The sequence below is a fragment of the Neoarius graeffei genome, chromosome 12, assembly GCF_027579695.1.
Source record: "Neoarius graeffei isolate fNeoGra1 chromosome 12, fNeoGra1.pri, whole genome shotgun sequence".
NCBI classification, from domain to species: domain Eukaryota; kingdom Metazoa; phylum Chordata; class Actinopteri; order Siluriformes; family Ariidae; genus Neoarius; species Neoarius graeffei.
The window spans coordinates 50,888,691-50,901,783 of record NC_083580.1 but is presented as its reverse complement, the minus strand read 5'-3'; the positions used below and the strand labels follow the sequence as shown (position 1 = coordinate 50,901,783).

At 41.2% G+C, this 13,093-nt stretch overlaps 1 protein-coding gene across 5 annotated transcripts in view; it reads left to right on the top strand.

Moving 5' to 3' along the window:
• The window catches only part of odf2a (outer dense fiber of sperm tails 2a), a 129,385-nt gene that overhangs the window by 20,071 nt on the left and 96,221 nt on the right, over positions 1-13,093 (top strand). For 4 of the 5 annotated variants that reach the window (XR_009655754.1, XR_009655752.1, XR_009655753.1 and 1 more), the window contains exon 5: positions 7,964-8,151. The exons of the other annotated variant lie outside the window; for it this stretch is intronic. Coding sequence is in view for 1 of the 4 variants with exons in the window: in XM_060935981.1 (XP_060791964.1) it covers positions 7,964-8,151 (188 nt within the window). In the remaining 3 variants the exon portion in view is untranslated. The remainder of the gene's footprint in view (positions 1-7,963; positions 8,152-13,093) is intronic. 5 annotated transcript variants of the gene reach the window in all.

Genomic DNA, 13,093 nt, shown 5'->3' with positions numbered 1-13,093 from the left:
GCTGCGTCATACTCCGCAAAATCATCAGCAAGAACCTACAATATAAATGGAAATGCAATACACTAAGCTCAAATGACTTTTGGAAAGTATAATTTCTAAATTTTTTCTGCATATTCTTGAAGTCGGTCATCGGGGTACTTGCTACCGTTCCCTAACAACACATGGCAAAGGGTAAAGTGTAGTGTTGCTACGAGTACTTGCTAAAGCCTCCGGTGGAAGATCCTCGATGTGCTGATAAGACATACAGTTCTATATAACACACAAGTGTCACGATAATCACAAAACAGATGCAAATTGTTAAAATACCTAATTTTTAAGCAATCATGTGTTGATCTCTTCCGAATAGAATCTATGATAGCCTACCCTCTTTACCCTTTGCCTCTCGTTGCTAGGCGGCAGTTACATGAAAGCCGCAAGCTTTCACAAGCAAATACATGACTGATATCACGCCGACTTTATGATTACATTTATGATTATCATGAATGTGTACTCTATGATGTGTACTCTATGAGCGCTCTGGAGCGAGTCACTTCCAAGATGGCCACGCAGACCGCAGTGTTACTATTTTTAGCATCATGTCGGAGCACTCTATAGCTCTACGTACCTTTATCTTATGTTGTTTCTCAACACGTGCTGACAGTTGGACTGTCTTTGGAGGAGTCGCCTTGTCCCAGGCGACTGCTGGATCCGGCATAGCTACTAGTAGACCCCCTCCGGAATACTGTAGGCACTGCTGATGGTAGTAATGCACGTTTGTGCTGAACTGCACACCCAAGAGATTATTTTAAGCTGGGAAGGGTGTCAAAACAATCCAAATCGAAGTGTTCAGAGCACAGGACGGATGTTGGTGAGGGCTCCCACTTGTCACGAGTGCGCCTGACTTGCTTCACCCACTTCGCATGCAGCTCGGGATCTCTGGGAAACTTGAATAAACTTACCCCATCCTTGTGGGTTTTGGAGCAAAAGCTGGCAACACAACGCGAAGGCATAATAACTCATATATAAAATGTATAATAATAATACTAATAATGACAAACTGAACACCTGTCGCATCAACAACAAACTGGTAAGTTAGGAGGAAGATTCTTTCGCTGACGTCATATAGCTCCTCCTCCTCATTCGTCTCCTGGGTGCTGCAGCCCCGTCAAATTTGCCCAAATAGCCGCGTTTTTTATCATAACTTATAAAATAGGCGCCTTCGTGAATTAATATATGGATCATCGGGAATTACTTTTTATGTTATAAAACATCGCCAAAGATGTCAAAAACATGTCATCAGCCCTTTAAAATCATATGTGAGTCAAGGCAGGTGAGCAAATACTTTTGGCAATATAGTGTATGTCAGCTATATATAGAATATATCCAGGATATACCATGACTGACTCATACCATATCCATTTTTGTGGCTATTGCCTCATAGAGGCGAAGTGAGGCAGTAGCCACTGTGTCACTGTGTTGTAAGAATGAGTATAACAATAGCGCACTGCGCATGCACATACGCACAAGCATTACAATCATCAGAACGGCGAATCGTGATCTCGCGATACAAACAGTTGATCTCGTGTTATCAAAGGTACAGAAGAACGAGTAGCGAAGCCACTATGTCATTGTGTTGTAAGAACGAGAGTAACAATAGCGAAACTTCGTAACCAATCAGCCCTTATCCTGATCAAGTTCGATTACCCATTCTACTTCTTGATAAACTTCAGAACCAATCAGAACCAGAAACGAAAGAAGAGAAACCTCGTTATAACTTCGTAGTATCGGAAGATAATCGGCAGATAAAAAGATAAACGAAATTCACCTCGTGGTTCGCCAAGGTTACTGATTCGATATCAAGTAAGTGGTGTTTATTTTAAGAAAATTTACCTTTTGATTATCACAGCTTTTGTTTGGTCCTTCTGAAAGGTCAAATGAAAGGTTTTTTACGTTTTTTGTGTTTGTTTTTTGAGAAGCCGATATCAAACTTCTGCTGTTCGCTTTAATTTTTTTTATTTTATTTTTTATTTTAGAGTCTTCACACTACACTTGTGAAACAAAATGTGCTCATTAGTACTAAATAATGCTTTTAAGACAATTCATAAACAAGTGTTTTCTTACTATTTTGAAAATAGATATAGTTCACAGTACTGTATTTTATACAAAACACAGTAAACAAAATTGGTAACCAAAATACTATAAGCCTTGATGCTGCTCACAGCTTGGTGATTCTTGCAGTGGTGGCTCCAGAGATTTTTTCTTAGGGTGGCAAAGGAGGGGCATAGGTTCCAGGAGGGGGGCATAGGTTGTTGATGCAGCAGTTTATGCAAATCGTAGAAATCATTTTTACTTGCGCTCAAGAAAGACTCACAATCAAGTCATCTTGTCAAATATGTATTGAGCTATTGTACCATCAAGGAAAACGGATTCAACCATCTAAACCATCTTTTCTGAAAGTGTATTCCCAAGCAATGAATGGAACTATTCTGCCCTAGCGATGTATCAAAAAATAGACAGATAGCGAACAGTTTAGATTGTGGATCTTTACTGAAGACTTCAAACTTATACAGATCTGTTCATCCTCGATTTCCGTAAAACTAAAAGAAACAAATTAAGTATATCACTAAACTGAATAGCACACAAGCGAAAACGCGAGCTAGGAAGAATCATAACAGAAGAGCGTCTCTCTCTAGGTGAAACCATTTCAAAATTCCGGGGGTGGGGTGGGGTGTGAAATAGCGTAAATAACGGTAGGTAGAGATGAGATGAGGGTTTAGTGTCTCTGTAGATAGATAATTAAATTTCAAAAATGTGTTTTAATAAATAATTCTTTTTAAAATAGGGGGGCAACTGTGGTGGCAAGACATATTTTTACAGTGGCAACTGCCACCTTTTGCCACCCCTTAAAACCGCGCCTGGATGCTTGCAAGAGATGAGGCTAGTATAATTGGTAACATGTACAGTATATATGCTATATTTACTGTATGGACATGGTATCAGAAAACAATTTTATTTATAAGCAGTAGCCACATGTACCCATAGGGTACTTTTTTTTTTTACATCACAAGATACATTGCTTAATCAATGGCGGAACTATTTTATGTCACGTGAACCATCCTTGGCCAATCCCTGCATTGGAATTTTTTGATTAGGGATATAATCTAAAATCTACTTTTCACAATCCATTAAAATCTAGATGGGTGAAGCCAGAATCAGGATTGACATTATGTCCAGCCTGAATATGCATTTTAATTCAAAATGAAAGTTTAAAAAAAAGGAAAGAAATTTTATTAAATAAAGAAAAAAGGTTAACTCAAACAGCACTATCTTTGTTAAAGTGATACTCGCTTTGATTTGTTGGATTAATTTGGTATGATTTTATTTGATCCTTAACCCAGCACAACACACAAAAACACAATGTAAAACATGAGTAGCATGTTTATCATTGTCACCTCTGCACTCACTTGCACTCAAGACTTCCCAGAATTCACAGTGGCCTTCAAATATGGCCGCTATGGACTACAACAACCATCCTGCACTTCACCACGCACAGTCTCCTGATTACTGATTGCACACACTTGTACTCGATCACCACAGCACACTACTGTACATAAGCACACTCTCAGCACTCAGTCATTTCCAAGTATACGCTTAGTTCCTTGTGTCTGACTTTGCCAAGCCTTGCGATTATTGCTCTACTTTTCTGGTTTGACTTGTTTTGTTCTTGATTTTGCCCTTTCAGTATTACCTCTGATTTACTGTTCGTACTTTGCCTGTCCATTGCTTGTTTTGTGATTCTGCATGTAGTGTGCAGTGTGTCCATTCAACTTGACAATCTACTCTGGAATCGGCCACCACTGCAAACTAGGGATGTCCCGATCAGGTTTTTTTGCCCTCCGATCCGATACCGATCATTTGATTTTGAGTATCTGCCGATACCGAGTCCCGATCCGATACTTCTTATAATCCATAAAAAATAATAAAGACGAGGAAAGAAACGGATCCAGGATGTTCCTCATTTTTTTTAATTTAACACCTTATTTTAACATCCAACAACTCCGTTAGCAAACAGAGCACTTACGTGAGGTAGTTTGAACAATAAATAACATAAATTAAAAACATAACCTTAAAATACCTGGCAGGAATGTAAACAAATAAAAAAAATAATAATAAAACTGCCACAGTGCCAGTAATTTGCTTTTAAGAATGCATCTCACAGTGGTATACAGTAATTTCAATTAAGGAAATGAACGTTTTTCTTGATGAAAACAAGCATTTCTACCCTTTCAGGTTTGAGCCTGTTTTTGTCATCCAACATGTTTGCAACAGCACTAAAAACTCGCTGTATTGTGTCGGGTGTTTATTTTTCAGGTGCCGTATCAGGTTTGTTGTATTAAATGCGGCCCTTTCCTGTCCACCCCTTGAAATTCCAACTTTACATATTTCACAGTTTGCAATGGCAATGTTGTCATCAACTTTGAAATACTGCCACACCGCAGACATGCTTTGCTTTCCGCTTCGAACTGCTTCCGTGTTCAACTTCGCCGGCAACAGGCAGCCAATAACCAATAGCGTCTCCGCTACAAAGTGATGTCATGCTGCACGCGTTGATGTTGCTGTGTTGAGACAAGAGGTCTGGTCTCACTCTGTGCCAACGCATAGCTATTGATGTGTTAAAAATGAGAATATATTATATAGATATATATCCGATCCCTGATCGGGAGGTAATGCCCGATTCCGATCGAGTCTGAAACCACGTGATCGGGCCCGATTTCCGATCACGTGATCGGATCGGGACATCCCTACTGCAAACCCCCATGCATCGCCAACATGTCACAGAGAACCCAGAGCGCATGGAGATCTCCCACACCAAGCTAAACCTTCCTGAACATGAGCAAAGATGCAGAAAGAGAGGGAGAGAGAGACCTTCTTTCTATTGTGGGGACTCCCCATGTCGTGTGTCAAGTTGTCCTTCTCGTCATGGAGGCTCCTGCCGTCAATGATGGCTGAGAGAGCCTCAACCACACCAAGCCCTCTCCCAGTGACTTAGTCTCTCTCTCTTACCGATCTTTCACATTTGATGTGTGAATAAGTCTCTCAGAGTCTGTTTATGTTCTTTCAGCCCTGATGAATTCCGGAGCTGCTGGAAACTTCATTGACAGTGACCCTGCACAAAGACTCTCAATGCTCACACAACCACTCCAATAGCTCCTAGGAATCAGAACCATCATTGGTGGACTTATTGGCAGTGGAATAATCGTGTCGAGCACTAAATCCCTCTTGCTTCACGTCCATGCTTTGCGTTATGAAACTCTCAGTCCTTGTCACGGTAACCAAGAGTCAACCCATCATTTTGGGGTGCCTATGGCTGCAACAGCATGACCCACGGATTTCATAGCAGGACAGAGAAATACTATAGTGGCCCACATCTTGCGTCCACAATTGTCTCTGTCTCCCCAAACACACTTGCGTCTACCTCAGTGGAAAGCCCTGAAGTCACTACAGCTACCAGCATTCCAGAGTATTACCAGGAACTCCTAAAAGTATTCAGTAAGGGAAAACCCAGTGGACTCCCCCCTCACCGACCTTTTGACTGTGTGCCATAGAGCTCCTTCCTGGCGCCCTGTCTCCATGCTGCCGCATCTACCCGCTTTCGATCTCTGAGCAGAAGGCTCCACAACAGGGGTACTATGTCCCTCCATGTCGCCTGCTTCTGCTGTGTGGGTTGTTTTTTTTTGTTGTTTTGTTTTTTCTCATGGAGAAGAAAGGAGGGGGCCTTAGGCCATACATTGACTGACTGACTGTAGAGGGCTCAACGAGACCACAGTAAAATACCCCTATCCCCTGCCTTTAGTTCCCTTGGCCCTTGAACAACTCAGATCAGCTAAAGTGTTTACCAAGCTCGACCTATGCAGTGCTTATAATCTGGTGTGCATCCGTAAGGGTGATGAGTGGGAGACAGCCTTTAGCACCACCTTTGGTCACTACGAGTACTGCGTAATGTGCCCCAAGTGTTTTTCTAATGCTTGATTAATGACACATTGAGGGACATCTTTGGTAAATTTGTCATTGCATACATAGACATCACGATTTTCTTGCTGGTCCTGGGAATCAAACCGGTGACTCTTTGGGCTCAAGGCTAGTCCTCTAACCTTCAGGCCATGGCTGGCCCATGTAAGAAAGGTCCTGTCTTGACTCCTAGAAAACTGTTTGTTTGTTTTTTTTGGTTAAAGCAGAGAAACATGAATTTCATGTCCGTCAGATATCCTTCCTGGGTACATTAACAGGTCTGGCTTTAAGAACACACAACCTGACTCTCTGTCGTGTATCTACCCATCCACAACTCCAGTCCAGGGTCCAGAACCCATTATCCCTCAGCATGCATTGTGAAATCCTTGACATGGGAGATTGAATAAGAACATGCTCGAACTATGGCATATCATGTCCCTGCCAACTGCCCTGCCAGTCCTACCTATGTCCCCCACACCTCAGAGGCTATCTGATCACCTGGGTACATGACACTCCTGCCACTGGGTATCCAGGCACTTGCCAACTTTTGTGAACTAGATACTGGTGACCTAACATGTTGATGGATATCAACTGTTACATTTCCTCATGTTCAGCATGTGTACAGGCTAAACTGCCCCCGGTGTTTCCAGTAGGCAAACTCCTCCCATTGCCGATGTCTCAGCATCCCTAGTCCCATATTGCCAGAGATGTCATCACAGATCTTCTAAAATCCCAAGGCAGTACAGTAATAGTGGTCATCATGGATCATTTTAAAAAGCTTTAGACTTATTCCTCTACCAGGTCTCGCCACGGCCTTTGAAACAGCCAAACTCATTTTACCCATGTGTTTTATTTTGCTATCCCAGAAAATATTGTCAGTGATCATGGTTCACAGTCCACGTCTCAACTATGGTCTAAGTTCATGAACAAGCTGGGAGTTTCAGAAGCCTAACATCTAGTTACCACCCACAGTCCAATGGACAGGTGGAAAAGGTCAACCAAGAGATTGGATGCTTTCTCAGGGTCTTTTGCACCGAAAACCAGAGGGACTGGGTGCGTTTCTTACTATGAGTGGAATATGCCTAGAACACTCTGCGCCACTCTGTTACCCAGCTTGTGCCCTTCCAATGCATACTTGGCTATCAACTTTGGCTGTTCCCATGGGATTACTCTCCCGCTGATGTACCCAGTGTTGACGACTGGTTCAAGCATAGTGAACAAGTTTGGGAACGTGTCCACCAATGCTTAGAGCAAGTGGCGCAAAGGTACAAAGACTTTGTTGACTGTCATACAGGGGAGACACCACCACCCCCACACAATATAACCCAGGTGACAGAATATGGGTATCAACCAAGGACATCAGGAACCCATAAGTTTGCACAAAACTCAGTGTTAGGTACATCAACCTCTTTAAAATTCTGTAACACTTCAGCGACGTTATTTACAAGCTGGACCTGCCCAGACACAGTACACAGTCAGTCATCTAAGATCAGAAAAAGAGACCAATTTTAAAAGCAGCAGATTTGAGTTCATCAGCATGCACTTGTTTTACTTGAGTTGTTCAAAAAGAACAAATAAAATGAAATAAATAAGGAGATGATGTTGTAATATGATGGATATAATGAGTGAGGCATTAACTAAATTAGGTTTTGTTTTGATGTGATCCCCAAATTCTTTGCAATTTTACATTGAGGAATATTATTTTTAAATTGTTGCACTATTTGCCCACACAGTCTTTCACAGAGCGGTGAGCCCCTCCCCATCTTTACTTCTGAGAGACTCCGCCTCTCTGGGATGCTCTTTTTATACCCAATCTGTTGCCTGACCTGTTGCCAATTAACTAAATTAGGTTTTGTTTTGTTTTTTTTACCATTACACAACTTTTTCAGTCTTTTGTTGCCTTCTCAACAATTCTACATTGCTTCTAGCTGTGTTACAGACAGAAGAGTCTGATTGATGAAAGTGGGTTTTGCAGGTGGAACTGCGTAAAAAGGAGCACCAGCTAGAGCGTCAGTCTGAGAAGCTCAGCGCATCGCAGCGTGTCATTGCCGAGCAGGAGGAGGAGCTGGCTGAGGTTGCAAAGGAGCTAGAAATCACTGAGCGAGAGAACACACTCCTCCGGGAGTCCATGGAGAAAATACTGGAGGAAAACAACTATAGCAGGTTCGACACTCAGACGTCTCAAATAACGTTATTAGACCCGTTAAATATTAAGCAAAGTAATGTAACATTATCAGAGCCTGAACATTGCACACACCCAAACTGTGACACTTTGTAGATTATAAATATTTACTAACTTTGTTTAAATTGCCCTGCCAAGAATTCAGAAGGGAAATTGTTCTGTTGAAATTAAAACTGCTGTTAGATTCAAGCTATTGTTATTTACAACCCCAGTTCCAAAACAAAGTTGGGACGCTGTGTAAACTGTAAATAAAAACAGAATGCGCTAATCTGCAAATCATGGAAACGCAATGTTTCATTTGAAAAAATGGTACAAAGACAACATGTCAAATGTTGAAACAGAGAAATTGTATTGTTTTTTGAAAAATATATGCTCATTTTGAATTTGATGTCAGCAACACATTTCAGAAAAGTTGGAACGGGGCAACAAAAGACTGAAAAAGTTGTGTAATGGTAAAAAAAAAAAAACCTAATTTAGTTAATTGGCAACAGATTGGGTATAAAAAAGAGCATCCCAGAGAGGCGGAGTCTCTCAGAAGTAAAGATGGGGAGGGGCTCACCGCTCTGTGAAAGACTGTGTGGGCAAATAGTGCAACAATTTAAAAATAATGTTCCTCAATGTAAAATTGCAAAGAATTTGGGGATCACATCAGCTGTTGTACATAATATCATTAAAAGATTAAACAAATCTGGAGAAATCTCTGTATGCAAGAGACAAGGCTGAAAACTGACACTGGATGCCTGTGATCTTCAGGCCCTCAGGCGACACTGCATTAAAAGCGGACACGTGTCTGTAGTGGAAATCGCTGTATGGGCTCAGGAACACTTCAGAAAACCATCGTCTGTGAAGACAGTTCATTACTGCATCCACAAATAGAAGTTAAAACCAGACATAAACAATATCCAGAAACACCGCCACCTTCTCTGGGCCCGAGCTCTTTTACGATGGACTGAGGCGAAGTGGAAAATCGGCTCAAGGTCTGACGAATCAAAAATAGAAATTCGTTTTAGAAATTATGGACACCATGTCCTCCAGGCTAAAGAGGAGAGAGACCATCCGGCTTATCAGTGCACAGTTCAAAAGCCAGCGTCTGTGATGGTATGAGGGTGCATTAGTGCACATGACATGGGTAGCTTGTACATCTGGGAAGGCATCATTAATGCTGAATGATATATACACGTTTCAGAACAATATGCTGCCATCCAGACAAAATCTTTTTCAGGGAAGGCCTTCCTTCTTCCAGCAAGACAATGTCAAACTACTTTCTGCACATATTAAAACTGCATGGCTCCATAGTAAGAGTCCAGGTGCTAAACTGGCATGCCTGCAGTCCAAACCTGTCTCCTATTTAAAATATTTGGCCCATTATGAAGTGCAAAATACGACAAAGGAGACCCCGAACTGTTGAGCAAATTAAATTGTATATCAGGCAAGAATGGGATAACATTTCTCTTTCAAAACTACAGCAACTGGTCTCCTCAGTTCCCAAACGTTTACAGAGTGTTGTTAAAAGTAGAGGTGATGCAACACAGTGGTAAACATGCCCCTGTTCCGACTTTTTTGATACATGTTGCTGACGTCAAATTCAAAATGAGCATATATTTTTCAAAAAACAATAAAAATTCTCAGTTTCAACATTTGGTATGTTGTATTTGTACAACCCCGATTCCAAAAAAGTTGGGTACCCGGACCCTTCTTCTACGCAGCCATGATGCTGTAATTGATGCAGTATGTGGTTTGGCATTGTCATGTTGGAAAATGCAAGGTCTTCCCTGAAAGAGACGTCGTCTGGATGGGAGCATATGTTGCTCTAGAACCTGGATATACCTTTCAGCATTGATGGTGTCTTTCCAGATGTGTAAGCTGCCCATGCCACACACACTAATGCAACCCCATACCATCAGAGATGCAGGCTTCTGAACTGAGCGCTGATAACAACTTGGGTCGTCCTTCTCCTCTTTAGTCCGAATGACACGGCGTCCCTGATTTCCATAAAGAACTTCAAATTTTGATTCGTCTGACCACAGAACAGTTTTCCACTTTGCCACAGTCCATTTTAAATGAGCCTTGGCCCAGAGAAGACGTCTGCGCTTCTGGATCATGTTTAGATACGGCTTCTTCTTTGAACTATAGAGTTTTAGCTGGCAACGGCGGATGGCACGGTGAATTGTGTTCACAGATAATGTTCTCTGGAAATATTCCTGAGCCCATTTTGTGATTTCCAATACAGAAGCATGCCTGTATGTGATGCAGTGCCGTCTAAGGGCCCGAAGATCACGGGCACCCAGTATGGTTTTCCGGCCTTGACCCTTACACACAGAGATTCTTCCAGATTCTCTGAATCTTTTGATGATATTATGCACTGTAGATGATATGTTCAAACTCTTTGCAATTTTACACTGTCGAACTCCTTTCTGATATTGCTCCACTATTTGTCGGCGCAGAATTAGGGGGATTGGTGATCCTCTTCCCATCTTTACTTCTGAGGGCCGCTGCCACTCCAAGATGCTCTTTTTATACCCAGTCATTTTAATGACCTATTGCCAATTGACCTAATGAGTTGCAATTTGGTCCTCCAGCTGTTCCTTTTTTGTACCTTTAACTTTTCCAGCCTCTTATTGCCCCTGTCCCAACTTTTTTGAGATGTGTTGCTGTCATGAAATTTCAAATGAGCCAATATTTGGCATGAAATTTCAAAATATCTCACTTTCGACATTTGATATGTTGTCTATGTTCTATTGTGAATACAATCTCAGTTTTTGAGATTTGTAAATTATTGCATTCCGTTTTTATTTACAATTTGTTCTTTGTCCTAACTTTTTTGGAATCGGAGTTGTACTATTTTCAGTGAAATATAGGGTTTCCGTGATTTGCAAATTATCACATTCTGTTTATTTCCAGTTTACACAGTTCTTTTGGAATTGGGGTTGTATACACAGTACTTGTGTATATACATTTATGTACACACGTTTGTGTGTGTGTTATAATATAAAATCACACACAGGGTTTCCTCTAAAGCGTCATAGCGTATTGGCCCTGCTATGCTTAATTTATTGACCGATATGCTTGATGACATGCCGCTACCCATTAAACCGCCACTGCTAAACTTACAATTTAGGCGTACCAGAGATTGCATTAACACAGAAATCATGCGGTTTTGTGCACAAAAATGCCAAAAAAATGCATGTTCTGAATTTTAATGCGTCCTGGGATGCAGGGCTCCAACTTGTTTTTTTTTTCTCCCCTGATTGCCTTGGCAAATCTGTTAGCTTATGTTGTTTAACAAACAAAGCAAAAGTGGACAGAACGAAAAGGTCACAGCAGTGTGGTTGCTTTTACGTGCTGTCATGCAAACTGCAGACATCTGGATGTGGGTTTTGCACGCGATATATTTTATTAGACCTAATGCTTGGCTTGATGAGTAGCATGTTTGTTATGTACTAATAATGTAGACTCAGCTAAACACCATAAAATATGCTAGATCTAGGCCCTGGCTTGTTTATTACTGTTAGAAGTCCACATTTGAGCTTACCTTTGTCATAATAAAGTATTTTTCTTTATCGGGAATTTCCCACACTATTCCAGCACAAAACCTGCTTTGATATCGATAGGCATCTGTACTTTTGTAAGCCTTTAGCATCTCCAGTGTATTTAGAAGTCCAAATACTAAATGATTCAGGATGTTGTAATGTCCTAAATCCAGTGGCTGGTTTGCCAAACACTTTTCACGTGGAATAAATACATTTGTGGGTAAATTAAGAAGAAGCAGCCCTTTTTTTATTATTATTTTTTTTTAATCTAATATAAACTCAAGCACAGCGAAATTCCTCCTCTGCATTTAACACCTCTGAAGCAGTGAACATGTGTGTGTGTGTGCACGCGCGCACACACCACACACACACACACACACACACACACACACACACACACAGAGAGCAGTGTGCAGAATAAATAAAAACATTTCTGGGTAAATTATATGGATCTGTGATGGCTGCATGTTTCAGTTTTTGAATGTAATGTAATTTGCTGGTATAAAATTTAATTGTTTCAGAGAGGTTGTACTGACTGCAGTCATCTTGATTTTCATTATTAACTGTCAAGGCTGTTTCTTTGTTTACCTGGCAGTATGGTGGACGCTGTGTGATAAACAAAAATCTGTGACGTCACTGAAACTCCTCTATATTCTGTTCTACGTTAAACACTCGCAAAAAATGACCGAAAAACCTTTAACTTTGTGGATTGTCAGTGGAAAAAAAAGGCAAGATCATGACTGCACACTGCGACTGTATGTCTCTCTCTCTCTCTCTCTGGTTTTATTTATTTATTGAATGACCCACAAAAAATGCCAGGGACCCCAATTTCGCCAGTCATGTGGGTCCCGGGACCCAGAACAAAAAGTCCTTGTGCCATCCCTGCCTACAGTATAAAGCTAGAATCAACATGCATGTGTTTTGTAGCCTTTGAGCATGTAATCAATACAGTTCATGCAAGCCCATGGCCCTGAACTTGACCCAAGTTCACAGCTGATGTCAGAGAAGGGTATTCTTCTCTGATTGGCTGAGTGTGTTCGGTATTGAATGAGCAATGTGCAATTAATATTCATAGGTCACTTATGCAAAAATGGCGGCGCCTTCAAGCCAGGTACGAGTGAGCAAAACACAGATGGGTTGCAGCTTAATTACAGAGTTTTTCACAAAGAAAACTGCGAAAAACAACTCCGCAACAGTGTTGGACCATAGTTGTGAGACCGCAACGGCCAGTTCGCTGCATGTTGCTGACCAAATTTTGCCAAATGCCAGGTCATCTGATGTTTTATCATTTTATCATGGTCTATTGTTCAATTCAGTCTCGAGTATTAGGTATTTAGTCATCCACACTATTGTCAAAATTTATTGATCAGTATTTTAAACAACTTGTGCCATG